This window comes from Ambystoma mexicanum, chromosome 2q, assembly GCF_040938575.1.
Source record: "Ambystoma mexicanum isolate Mex_15411 chromosome 2q, UKY_AmexF1_1, whole genome shotgun sequence".
NCBI lineage: Eukaryota > Metazoa > Chordata > Amphibia > Caudata > Ambystomatidae > Ambystoma > Ambystoma mexicanum.
This window is the reverse complement of record NC_090924.1, coordinates 1,100,753,530-1,100,766,754: the sequence shown is the minus strand read 5'-3', so window position 1 is coordinate 1,100,766,754 and position 13,225 is coordinate 1,100,753,530. Positions and strand designations below refer to the sequence as shown.

At 47.2% G+C, this 13,225-nt stretch overlaps 1 protein-coding gene across 2 annotated transcripts in view; it reads right to left on the bottom strand.

Moving 5' to 3' along the window:
* Nucleotides 1-13,225, bottom strand: part of VPS50 (VPS50 subunit of EARP/GARPII complex) — a 2,190,829-nt gene that overhangs the window by 838,009 nt on the left and 1,339,595 nt on the right. For both annotated transcript variants that reach the window (XM_069648466.1, XM_069648467.1), the window contains one exon: nt 7,779-7,873. In XM_069648466.1, coding sequence (XP_069504567.1) covers nt 7,779-7,873 — 95 coding nt within the window. The remainder of the gene's footprint in view (nt 1-7,778; nt 7,874-13,225) is intronic.

The window sequence follows — 13,225 nt, the reverse complement described above, 5'->3', positions numbered from 1 at the left end:
TGGTATTTCAGAAGGTAAGATTACGGATTTCTCTTCCCTAGATGCAGAAGTTGCAGATTCTCTGGAGCTGACACGGTGAGCGTCCTGCTGCTATTGCAGAATAACGCGAAGCACGTTGCTCTGATCGGGCGTGGTTTAAATAGCCTACTGGAGTGCTTAGGTGTCTCCTTCCACAGCAGCCTCGCCCAGGAAAGAAGTCCCAGCTTCCAGAATAGTTCCAGTATCCAGTCCCAGGGAGTGGTGCTGGCCACACCCAGAAGGTAAAGTAGTTCCAGCCATGGATGGATGAGGATTTCATCCTGCAGGTGAGTGAGCAGCATGGTCTGCAGCAGGTAGGTCCACCCAAGCACCATTCCTTGCATCATGAGCCCGGCACGTCCTGTGCCGGGACTGGGTCCCCTTATGAGCCTGGCGCCACTGGCGCCAGGACAAGGTCCATAAGGCCCCTATGGGAGCCGATGGGTGCCTGGAAATGAAGTTGTGACCCGGCTTCCGAGGCAGTTGGGCTAAACCTGACTCCTTGGAGGCTGCGGTCATGACAGTAACTACCAGGAAGTCCAGTTTCAGATGCCCTCTTATGTACAGTGGGTCTGTTTGGGCTGCCCTGAAAAGCTTCTCAACTCTGGGGTTTACCGCTGTAGTGAGATTGGGATTAACAAGGGAAGGGTCTATCCTTCTTTGTATTAACGTAAGGATAGGGATGGCCCGGGCAACAGGTCTCCTTTCTCCCACTAACTCCTCGGCAAAGTCCCTCTCTTCCTGAGCACCCTGGGTGTCAATGTGGAAGTGTTCTGTCGCTCTGGACAGAACTTCATTTAAGAGAGGCTGGTTGTCGACAGGGGAGTCGGTAACCAGGGGTTCTTTATCTACCGGGGAATCTACCCTGTAGGTTTCATGGTCGTCCTCCTCTTGGTCCTCATCATCCCCATAGTATCCCCGTCCCAGTTTGTTCTTCCAACATGCCCAATTCTGGATCCTCACAAAAGGATGGATCTCCCTGATATTGAGAATAGGGTTGCATATAGAAGGGGTCTGAAGTAGGAGATTCAACCCGGGACTTTTTACTTGGGGGGGGTATAGGATCCTTAGAGCCTAAGGGTGTTTGACCCGTCCAGGGTATAAGAGAGAAAGTGTGCAGGGTTTTTGGCGTAGAAATCTGCCAATGATGACATCCTTGACATGACTCTGTCTATGTCATCACTCGACCATTCTCTTGAACTGGGAATGACTCTTCCCTGGGGGACTTTCCCTGTTTTATCTTGACTAGACCTACTGGTTTGAGCAGGGGTCTTTGGGGTAACAGAAGACTGCGACTTGTCTGTCTGTTTATGTGGAGTAGAATGTTTCTGAGGTGTGGAAGGAGGCTGAGACTGCTTCCTGAGTTTTTCCCCCTCCCTGTGGGTGGAAGAGTGTCTTCCCTGACTTTTGGCCCCTTCGGGGCCTTCCGACGCCTGGCGCCGAGGTTCGGGGGTAGTGTCCCTATTTCTAGAGTGTGGAGGTTGGAACTCTGACGCAGCCGCTACGCGGTCTGCTGGCGCGGACTCCTGGAGTGCGGCCTGGGGATAGAGTTCGGCTTTGTCTTCTGACGATCGAACCTCCGTTACCTTAGGGAGCGAGGCACTTTTGGCAACAGTGGATGATTGCCTGGAGTCATGCGGTAATCTTGATCGCGAAGGCCCAGAGGACACCGATTCGGTGGACCGTTCTCTGTGTGCCTCTTTCCGAGAACTCGACGTGCGCGTCGAGTCTCGGTTGGACTTATGTTTGGTGGAAGTGGTGTGGGTAGCGCTTGTGTCGCCGGGTGTCTTCCCCATAAACGCCCTGCCGGACGACCTTCCGAGGTCGGGGACTTGCGCTTGGCTGTCTCTCGACGCCACGTTGCCACTTCCATCGCTGAAGGTTCCCTCCGCTGCCATGGCCTCTTGACGCCTGGCGTGGTGGGCCCAACGCTTGATCGAACGGTCCTTTAGTGTTTTCGATTTGAACCTACTACACGCTCTGCAGTTCGCCTCGGGGTGGTCCCTCGGCAAGCAGAGATTGCACGTAGCGTGTCTGTTAACCCAACGGTTGCACTTGGGGCAAAATTGGAAAGGGGTGCCCTCCATACACCCCTTGTGGCAGCGGGCTAATAAGTGTAGGAATATATATAATGTACTTATATAACAAAGAGTGTAGAGTATGTCCACCCCCCATTCTCCCTGGGGGCCAGAGGCCTTCCGAGGCCCAAATCCGTCGTGCAGCTGTCGACGGTCGATTCCTTCTCCGGGCCGGCATCGAGTGTGGAAGTTCGGTGACTCGACGTTGGGGTGGAGAAATGGGGAAATATAACAATATTTTACAAAAGTATGGCTAAGGCCAGGGAACTCCGCGAAATGCTTCTGAAAAAAACAATCTGAGGGTCCTAGACGCGTGAGGGATCATGGGTACAGTGGACGTCACACTAGGGATAGTATTACTGGCACGCCCTATGTCGACGCCCATTTTTGAGTTTCGAAAAACAAACTGTAATACTCTGCAGCTTCCACTAGATGTCGGTCTATGCACAGCAGGTGATCTAAGCAGATTCCACAAGCCTCAGAAATATATATATTACATAGACGCAGTAGCATCCATGTAGTTATGGTTAAGTTGGTGTTTCCACAGGAAGAGCATTTTTTGGGTGGCTTATAACTTCGCTCCCTCTGGACGAATCCTCACCAAACTTTGCAAAAGAAGTATATGGCGCACTCTGAATAATTTGGTCCATGGGGGGGGCAAAGTTATAGGGGGGGGCCCCAAAACTTTTGTTTTTTCCCATAGACATAATGGGAAAAAACTTTGCGCACGCCTACAGCCCAAACCGCTGGACGGATTTACACCAAATTAGCGGCAGGAGCGGGGGCTTGGTGCAAATCCGTCCAGTAGTTTTTTTTAAAATGACCAAAATGTAAGGCAAAAAAATTAGTGATATCTCTGTTCGCTCTGCGGACGGACTTCCCGGTTCGCTCCGCAGACAGTGCCCTGATTGGCCGAGCGGCTTGCGTGATGTCCGCGGACATGCGACGTGTTCGCTGATTGGACGGCGTGGTGCGTGAAGCGCATCAGATTTTCTGTGGCGCCCGCCATCTTGCATTCGCGGACGACCGCGGACAGCGCGGTGAAACTTGGATTAAAAATTGTATTTAGTGGAGTGTGTTGGTGTGTAAGAGTGTTTGGGGAGGGTGGGGGAGTATGAGATAGGTTCAATGTTTTTTTATGTGCTAGACACTTTTGTTGTGTTCGATTTTTCTGCGGACAACACGGCTGTTCTGAAATGTTCGTAAATAAACAGAATGGATTCGGTGTCAAGTTGAAAGTGTTCTAAGAAGACTTGTGGGGTCCTGGAATGTTTGCAGGCGGTGTCCTGAAGACGTTGTCTGTATTGTTCGTTTTCAAGCTGAAAGTGTTCTAAGAACACTTGCGGTGTCCTGAAATGTTCGTACATAAAGAAAATGGGGGTGTTCTGAGGACGTTGTCCGTATTGTTCGCTGGCAAGTTGAATGTGTTCTAAGAACACTCGGGGTGTCCTGAAATGTTCGAAAATAAACAAAATGGGGATGTTCTGAGGACGTTCTCTGTATTGTGTGCCTGGTTAGCTGTATCAAATGAGGGAATGGCACAGAGAATGAAGTGGAAATGGTAGAAGGGCTGTCTAAGAGTTATGCAGTCTCTCGGGACAGGGCATGCTACATCCGGGGTTTTGCCAACAAATCCAGCATGGAAAAAAGACTGTAGGGATCAGCCAATCAGATGTTGAGGTTGTGGATTTGTGTTCAAAGAGACTGTGTGTAGTGAAGATGGCAGAAGTGGAGAAAGTCAGGGTGTTGGTGCTCGGAGATATGTTTGTGCATGGTTTACAATAGTATGCTCAATGCAGGTATGTTGCAAAGAATTTTGATGTTAAAGGAGTGGAGGTAGTGTGGAGCACTGTGCCTGATTGCAATGCACAGGGAATTGTACAAGTTTGTGAAGATATGGGCAGGATCAACAGTCCCCATGTGGTAGTTTTGCACTATGGTGTTTTCCATTTGGGCTATGTCAGTGCCCCTACTTTGTTGGCAGATTTGTAACACTTGGTTCAAGCAGTAATGAACATCCTTCCAAATGCCAAAGTATTTTTTTCTGGATTAGTACCTAGGGCAATATGGGACAATAGTTCCGTTTTTTGTCCTCAGCAAAACAATGCTATGTGTATAGTCAACCGAGGCATGTGTGCCTTCATGCTTAGAGCTGGGTATGTTCTTCTGTAATAATGAGAATATTGATTCCAGTAATGCTGTTTATTTTAAAGAAGATGGCATTTCCTTATCTTTTATGGGAAATGCCATTCTGTTTTGGAATGTAAGGGTTGCTTTGGAGAATGTTATGTGAAGATTTTAGGAGTAAAGTAAGAAAAATAAAAAAAAAAAAAATAAATAACAGGTCAAGCATCTGCAAAAAAACCCCAAAAAACGGCTATTTTCAGAGCCAACCTCAAAGGGGAAATGGGGCACACTATTTAAATTTACATTCACCACGCTCAGATTTTCGATATGTCCGCGGACATGGCGGTAATCCGCGGACATCGAAATCACTAGCTAGGGGTTCAGTATGTTCTATGTTACATGTACATAAAGTGAGGGATATTATGGTTAAGTTGTGCTACTAAAAACATATGAAATTCAGTAAAATACTTTGTTAAAGGGACGCTATGGTTAAGTTGCGCTACTAAAAACCTATGAAATTCAGTGAAAAAACTTTGTTAAAAGGGACGTTATGGTTAAGTTGCGCTACATTTGTGATGTCATCTTTGATGTCCTGGGTGTTAGTGTTAGCAGTGCACGGTGGCACGAGTTATGGTTGCTTATCTTACCATAACTGCCGAATTTCAGGGGTTTTTCGGTTTTACTTTGAACCATAACGTCCCTTTAACAAAGTTTTTTTACTGAATTTGATAGGTTTTTAGTAGCACAACTTAACCATAACGTCTCTTTTAACAAAGTTTCTTCACTGAATTTCATAGGTTTTTAGTAGCGCAACTTAACCATAACGTCCCTTTTAACAACGTTTTTTCACTGAATATATATATATATATATATATTCTGTGCTTAATGTTGAATCCTTCTCATATACTCATAGGCCCAGAACGTATTAAGGTCCGCTTTTGTCCTAAGCAGTTTATATTATTGTTTAAGACCTGCAGCTTTTCCCCTGGTAAGCAAAATGACTAGGACTGTTGCAAGTGTCAGTCACTAGTGTGAAGCTTTGTCTTTTTAGGTGAGCACTTGAGATGCGTTTGACAGTTGGCACTCAATCTTCTGTTAACTTTTTGGGAAAAGGAGGGAGCATGTTAAAAGGAGCATTTTGTGCCTTGGTTTTGAGCTTAGATGGTTCTACTGCACCATGCACATGTAGGTCTTTTGTCTAAGTAATATATATTAGCCTAATAGGTCACAGTCAGATTAATGCAGATTCTGCAAAGACAGAGAAGGTCCAACTACGTGGACATGAGAGAATTTCAGAACAGTAAAATCAAAGCATGAGAGGGTCGTGAGTGGGGGCCCCTTAGGGCCTATGTTAGTAAATTGGTGGTGGAGGAGTGATTGGTGTCTGTGACCCCACTCAGTGCAGATGATGGGTAAAGTAAACATGCAGAAACAAGGTGAGTGGGATAGACAGCCTGAACATTGTGCAAGGAATTTGTGGTGACCATCCTGAGAAATGATGGCTCTTTCAACAACACCTGACCAAGAACTAATTCCAATGGACGCACATACTGACTCGCAGATCTCACAGTACCGCGCTAGTGTTAAAAGATAGCAGCACAAATGCTGGCTACCCACACACTGCACAACGCTCTGCTGCTTTGGAGCTAGGACCACGCTTTAAACAATAAAAAGAAAAAAAATGAGACTGTATAGGGAGATGGGCTTACCTGCAGAACCACAGGACACCCACTGGTGCTTTGACAGATAGTGACTCCAAAGGAGTAATAGGCCAGTTTCTTCTACTAGCAGTGCTCCACACACAGATTACATGTAGCCTGGACACCACTGGTAGAGATCCAAAAATAGCCAGAATGTGTTCCATGTAGTGTACCTATTTCCAATGATGCAGACAGGAATTTCATATTAAAAAGAGACACTGTCCATTCTGGGTGGGGAGAATAAGATAAGTTGAACTTACTTTAGTCTCACTGCACAGCCTTTGAGAGCCTTTTGGAGTGCAGTTAACTTGTTCTGTCTCGTTTCATATTTTTTGCAAGGGGGGTGGTTTGGGTTGGTAACTTTGTGTAAAAATTCACTCTATTGCCTGGTAACTGTGCATGACTAACTCACACTGTTGCCTGGTGGAGAGAACGGTGTGTGTCCAAGATGACGCTATGGCTTCTCACCTCAGAAACTCCAAAGGGAGGATTAGAGCACAGCATTTGCCTCACCCAGCATCCTAAATTATAACGATGTGGATGGAGCAGTGGGCCTATGAGGACTATGTAAATTTGCCTCGCAACAGTGACTGTGTGAGAAGGGAGGTGATGAGTGTCAAGTCTCACACTAAAGCTTGTGTAACCAGAGGTTGGAGCAAAATAGGGTCTCACACCAAATCCTGCAAAGGATGATGTTAGGAATGTTCGAGTACTTGAAATTCATTTCCTATTAAAACAACTCCATGTATGATGGAGTGCCAAGATAAGGTTACGGTCATGTGTAAAGCCATGTCCTGTGAACTACATTTGTCCTGCCTTAATCTAGGTAGGGAGGGCATTCTTGAGCCTAATGTTATGTACCGATATGTAGATACAGCAATGTATGATGTGATGCTATAAATTGATAAATGGTGGTGCACTCTAAAATCATGGTTTAGAAATTGATCTGTGATTTGTGTTGCTTTGCTGACCCTTGGAACGAGTGCAACGGTATAGGCTTCATGTGTTGATAAACATAGTGCTTTAACCTGCCCATGCTATTTAGGGCCTATCTATCATACAATCTGGATGAACACACTAGCAATTATGCAGAGAAGGTCCAGGAGATCAGCTTAATCTGACACTGTATCAGGCAAAGAAAAACATAAGAATTACCAGTCAACTGGACACATGGCTTAGTATCTACTGCAATATCAAGAGCCAGAGTTGAGAGAGTGGAAAAAGGGGTAACACACATGGGGCCTCATTACAGGTCAGGCATGGTGGACATGCCATGCCTGTTCACTAGTAAATCTGCCACATAACAAGTGGTTGTATTAGTCCCCATGTTGGGGTCACATACAACGCTGCTGGGTTTGGAGCATTTGTGCTTACCAAAGCCAGGTCATTCTGCCCACGGTAAAGCCTCTATTTCTGTGGAGGAAAAACTAACCGTCATGAGGTGGAGGTTTTCTCTTAAACAAGACTGGTTTTACAACATGCGAGCTCTGCTCCATTAACTATGCCACTGTCCTTAAAGTCCACAAACATCAAGCTATTTATTTTTGCATGCACGTGATCTGTTTGAGGAGCACCCGGCCTGTGGTTGCCATACCACTGTGAAAGGCCGCCATACTGCCCTTATTACATCCTCGTTTCTCCCTTTCCTTGGTGCCCTAAACCTGCTGTACATGTGGAAGAGCATAAATCAGAGAAAAATAACAAAGAAATAATGTGCATTGCTACTTTCAGATGGAATTACTTAAGTGCACTATTGTACTGACAAACTACAATGTAAAAGGACTTGTATTTTGACGTTTTCATCCTTTTAAATTTGGGTAAGGAATGAATTAGATAGCAAGAACGTCATGTTCACCTGCTGATTATATCCAGTACAAAGATGAAGTCATCATACTTGAAGATAGACATGTCAGTGCCAAGCAGGTAGGTTTTTACTTTTAGCTGAACATCCTGTAAAAAAAAAAAAGGAAGACTCAATTAACAATGCTGCCAATACATTTCTATCCAAGCATCCATCCGGGATTTAATCAATTTTTGGTATGTAGGGCCAATCAGCAAGAGTGCCTTTTTTAAAGTATTTGGCCAAAAAAGACAAGATGGGTTGAAACTAAAAATTTGATCTTGCGAACAGTTTTGTCAAACCTCAAAACCGGTACATTAAATTAAACAATTTAAAAAATAAAGCCACTCACTTTAAAAGTGAATTTTCTTTATGACATCGCCAACAGTGTAATATCACCATAAACTGTGTATGTAGTAGGTGCTAATCAGGACAGCTCAGGGGCTACGCGTTTGTCTTGGAAGCAAGACAACGCAGCGCAACACAGGTGCCCAAGCACATTCAGGAATCCTAAACAGACACTACTGGTCTTGGTTCGACAATCGTGTGTGAAACTGACTTGCAGTATGTTAGGAAAGATTTCGTAATTGTAGGGAATTTTCCTTCCATGTGGCAACCCCTAAACTTTTTGCTGTTGTTTTTCACCTTGTTATTGACTTTGCCAGAGAAGTACAGCCTTCTGCCGCACTTCTCTGGGCTTTCGCTCCTTTTCTTACGGGGAAACTGACATGCCCTTAAGACAGTCAGTACCGGGGAACGCTGTTTCCCGTAGTTTCTTTTATCATGTTGCGGCTTTAGTGCAACATGACACAAGAGGGCACTGTAAGCTAAGTTACAGCTCTCTTGGGTCTCTAGCCTTCTACAGGCCCTAGATACTCTTTTAGGATGGTATTTGATCGGTGTAAGTCATTCAGGGACTGGAATGGTGGCAGCGATCGTTTTGTTTATTTTGAGCTCCTTTTGGCGTTCTGAGCACGTTTTTCGCACTGAACCCAAAATGGTGGCCTGGCTCCCAAAATGGCCAGTCCACGAGGCTCCTTTGTCCTGTCCACTGACCGTCTTGCCCCCTTCACCTTCCCCAGGTCGGGCGACCCGGGGCCTTCCTTATTTGGGCATGTACTTTCCCGCGAAACGTGGTTGCTTTCGCGGGCTTCTACATGTCGTTTGTGTGCCTCCAGGGTGTGGGCTGGGATGTCTGGTCCCAATACACATCCTGGGTGCCAGAGAGTCTAGGGTGGTGTGAATGCCTGGGACCACCGTGGTCCGTGATTGGTCCACGTATGGTATGTGTGTTGATGTGCGGATCTCCCATTGGCTCCCCTCCGTTTTGGCGCGAAGGGAACCGTGGATAAGAGGGAGCTGGAAACACCACTACCAGGTCGATCTCCTGAGTTCTCACGAACGAAGGAATACAGGAGCCAAGTATCCTGCAACCAAGAGGCTGGACCGAGGAATCGCTGGTGACCCGCTGAAGGAATCCTCCTTTGCACTGCTGTCGTCCTGTGAAGCCCTTTCCTCCTTGGATCGAACCAGAAGGCCTGTACTGGTGCTTCGACCTTTGGAATAGCAGGAACAGCTATTCCCGGCGACTTCATCATCTCCTGCCAAGTAAGCCTTCGGAAGTGTCTCTGGGCCATCCAGTTGACTGACCAGCTTACAAGGGAGTCCTGCTCTGTAACTGCCGCCAGGTTGTGTTGTATTTCGAGTCCTTGTCACTCTCCCACGCTTCGTACACTTGGCATTCCCAAGTCTGAAGGGAGGAGTGTACATTTGGCTTGAATACACACGCCCGCTGCGTTGTCCTGCTGCGGCAACAAAACTGTGCTGGTTTCGTCGATTGGGACGTCTTTTTGCTCTACACGACTATGAGGCGTTCCCTGCTCTTCTGAACCTGCCAGCTGCTGAAACTAACGTGGAGAAGCCTGGGTCTGCTTGCTTCGGGGACCGGTGAGTAGTTTAGCTAGGATCTGGTCGCCCTCCTGCAGTATCCCATTGCTTTTCCCTGCTGTGTAAAAACAGCCCCCTTTTGGCCGTACTCGCGCTCTGCTTCTGCCCACTGTGGAGGCTGCGCTTGAGTTGCGGAACCTGTTCTCCTTCTGCTGTGCACTAACCCGAACTGCCTGACTTCCTACGAAGAGCTTCCCCTTTTGCCCGTAGGCACCGGCGTGGCAGGTACCTTGAGCACAAGGCGCCACTCTTCGCAGGGCTCGGACTTCCATCTAGTTAGGTGCCTCTGAAGGCGAACTGAGTCTAAAGCGTTATCGCACTGCCTGTTTTCCTTTCCTTTCAGGTGGACTACATATTTCGTGCTTTAAACGCTTGCGACTGTGTATTTGTATATATATTGTGTTGATATGGTATGTGTTGGTTTAGTATTGTGATATTGTGATTTTCTCGCTACGGTCATTGTTTTAAAGGCCTTAAAATAAATGTGTATCTATTTTTGATATAACAACTGTTTGGAGTAGTTTGTAAGCGCTCTTGCTTTGTGTGCTCATTGCGGGCTTTCAGTCACCCTCACCCCTCTTGAGACCTAGTCTTGACCGCCGCGATCGCTACCTTGATTGGTCTGGCTTGTCCAGAGGTTACCCTGTTCCAAGTAATTAGGTTGGCCTTCTGAACTTCTGCGCCACCAGGACAGAGTTCAGAAATCCGTCTTAACAAATTGGTGTACAGCGGTGGGATACGACTGAAGGTATCCAGTGTTGCGCTCGAACTAGGGCATTTCAGGTTATTCCAAACAGTACACGTAGTGAATTGTTGTAATATAACTTTAAAAAGGCCATAGTCCTATCAAACAGTATGGAAGCAAATACCTTGTTAACTTTAAATGCTTCCAAATCAGAAACGCTGAAAAAGCTGTGTGCGGAGAGAGGTGTTTCCTCTCAAGGCACAAAATTGGAAATGATCCAGAGAATCGTGGCGTGGCAAGAAGCGCAGCTTGACGCTATAACTTCCGAGGACAGTGCAGAAGTTGGTGGGGCTGCTCTCACTGGCAGAACCGACGGTTCTGCCGCTGCACTGATCCATCGCGACCACGAGGACAGGGAGGATGTGATGTCTAATGTTTCCTCTGCCAGTGTTGATGGGGAGGCTATGCTTGAATTCAAGAAGCAAGAGCTGCGGTTTAGGCAGCAGGAGCTTGAATTCAGCATAGCCAAACTAAAAATCGAACAGGCAGAAAAACAGAAAGACAGGGATCACCAGTTGGAACTGGCCAAGCTTCAGGTTGCAAATGGATCCAAGGGTCCTAGACATGGGTCTGGGGCTTCCTCTCATCCACGGTTTCCGAAAGATCTGCTCAGTGTGTATGAAGAAAGGAATGACATTATGGACTGGCTGAATGCGTTTGAGTATGCATGCGAGGTTCAAGAAGTTGACAATGCTGATAAGATTGCGTGGTTGCTCAGTAGACTGCCCCATTCTGGCTGCAGTGCCATTATGGAAATGTCGAAGGCTGAGCGGGCTGATTTCGCAATGTTAAAGCAAACTCTCATTTTAAAGTTTGGGAAGACTCCGGCCCAATATTTAAAGCGTTTTCGAGAGTATAAGAAAAAGGAAGGTGGTACTTGGGTATCTTATGTCGCTGAATCCTTGAAAAACTTAACTGGCTGGGTCGAAGGTTATAAGGTTTCTACCTTCGAAGGCATGATCAATCTGGTCATGCTGGAACACATTTTTGCTTCTTCTTCCCCGGAGCTTAAGCAGCATTTGGCCGATTCAAAGGAGATAGATCCTAAGAAGCTGGCCATTGCAGCAGACTTATGGGTGTCACATCGAGTGTCCCATAAGGACAAAACTCATCCTGGTAAGCAGGAGGAAGGGAAAAAGTCCAAGGATATGGAGGGTGGGGAATCTGCTAAATCTTCTTCCCATAAGGGCCACAAAAAGAAAAACAAGGGTAAGACACAAGAGAACTCACAGGGTAGTGGAGGTCAGCCTCCGAAACAGAACTCTGGTTACAATAAGCCTCCCTACGTAAACAGACCCAATGGGGCTTGTTTTTCTTGTGGAGCAACTGACCATGTGAAGGGGGATCCCCGTTGTAAGGTTAGACCTTTGGGGGTCCACTCCGCTAATCTGGCCTTCTCCTCCTACGAGGAAGAAGAGATTACAGGAGCATCCTTCTCCTCAGACTCATTTCCCAGCGGAATAGAGGCTGAGGTAGTTTTAGTGTCCCTGGGTTCCTGGGAGCCTAAAGTCGCAGAGGCTTATGCTAGGATTCCGGATAATACCAAGCACTACTTTAAAGACAGTGTGCTGATCAATGGAGTGGATACTCCAGCTCTTAGGGATAGTGGGTGCAGTCGCACTGTAGTGGATTCTACCTTGGTAGACTCAGAGGAAGTTGCCAGAGCTACTCTGATGCCCACTAAATTGGCTGACGGCCCCCTCCGTATGTTTCCAGTAATACCTGTAGATCTTACTTTAAATGGTACAGCAGTCAGGATTCCAGTGAGCATTCAGAGAAACGTCCCGGGAAAGGTCTTGTTGGGTAATGATCTCAGAGCTTTGGGGCTCGTAGGAGACACTGCCGAAAGACCCTACACACGGTCTCAATCACGGGCAGCATTGGCCAAGTCCAATACGCCGCCCCAGCCGAAGGGGAAACCCAAGGCGAAAGGAGTCTACAAGTCAAGACGAGGGAAAGAGAATATTCCCCCGAGCTCGCCTACCACTGCGGTGGAGGAAGTTGGTCAATCGCCCGGGCCTGACGAGGAGGTGGCGATGCCTGAAGTATTCGACCCCAACGATCATCCTGAACTAAAAGACTTGTTAGTTGAAGGAGGTCCTGATAGGGACGAATTCAGTAAAGGCCAACGTGAGTGCCCATCTCTGGAAGGCCTAAGGAGACAGGCCTGCTCCCAGCTTGAGGGTGAATCTCCTGGGATGCATAGGATTTACCAGGAAGGTGGATTCCTGTATAGTGAGCCCACAGAGTCTACAGAAGGAGACCATAGGAGGTTGGTGGTTCCCCTTGCTGTTAGGCCCTTCCTCCTGCAGTTGGCGCATGAAGTTCCCCTTGCTGGTCACCTTGGTATGAAGAGGACCAAGCAAAGGTTATCCATGCACTTCTACTGGCCCAAGATGGGGGTGCAAGTAGAAAGTCACTGCAGGAGTTGTGCCTCCTGCCAGTTGTCTGGTAAGGTTGGCGCGACAATCCAAGCTCCGTTGGTACCGCTCCCAGTTGTGGGGGTACCATTTGAAAGGGTAGGGATCGACATGGTTGGTCCCCTTGACCCGCAAACATCCTCAGGCAATAGGTTTATCCTGGTGCTGGTCGACCATGCAACCAGGTATCCTGAGGCCGTCCCATTTACAACTGTAACTGCCAAGCCAGTTGCAGAAGCTTTACTCGGCATGTTTACTAGGGTTGGCTTCCCTAAAGAAGTTGTGTCGGATCATGGCAGCAACTTTATGTCGAAGTATAGGCAGGCTATGTGGAAAGAATGTGGGGTCAC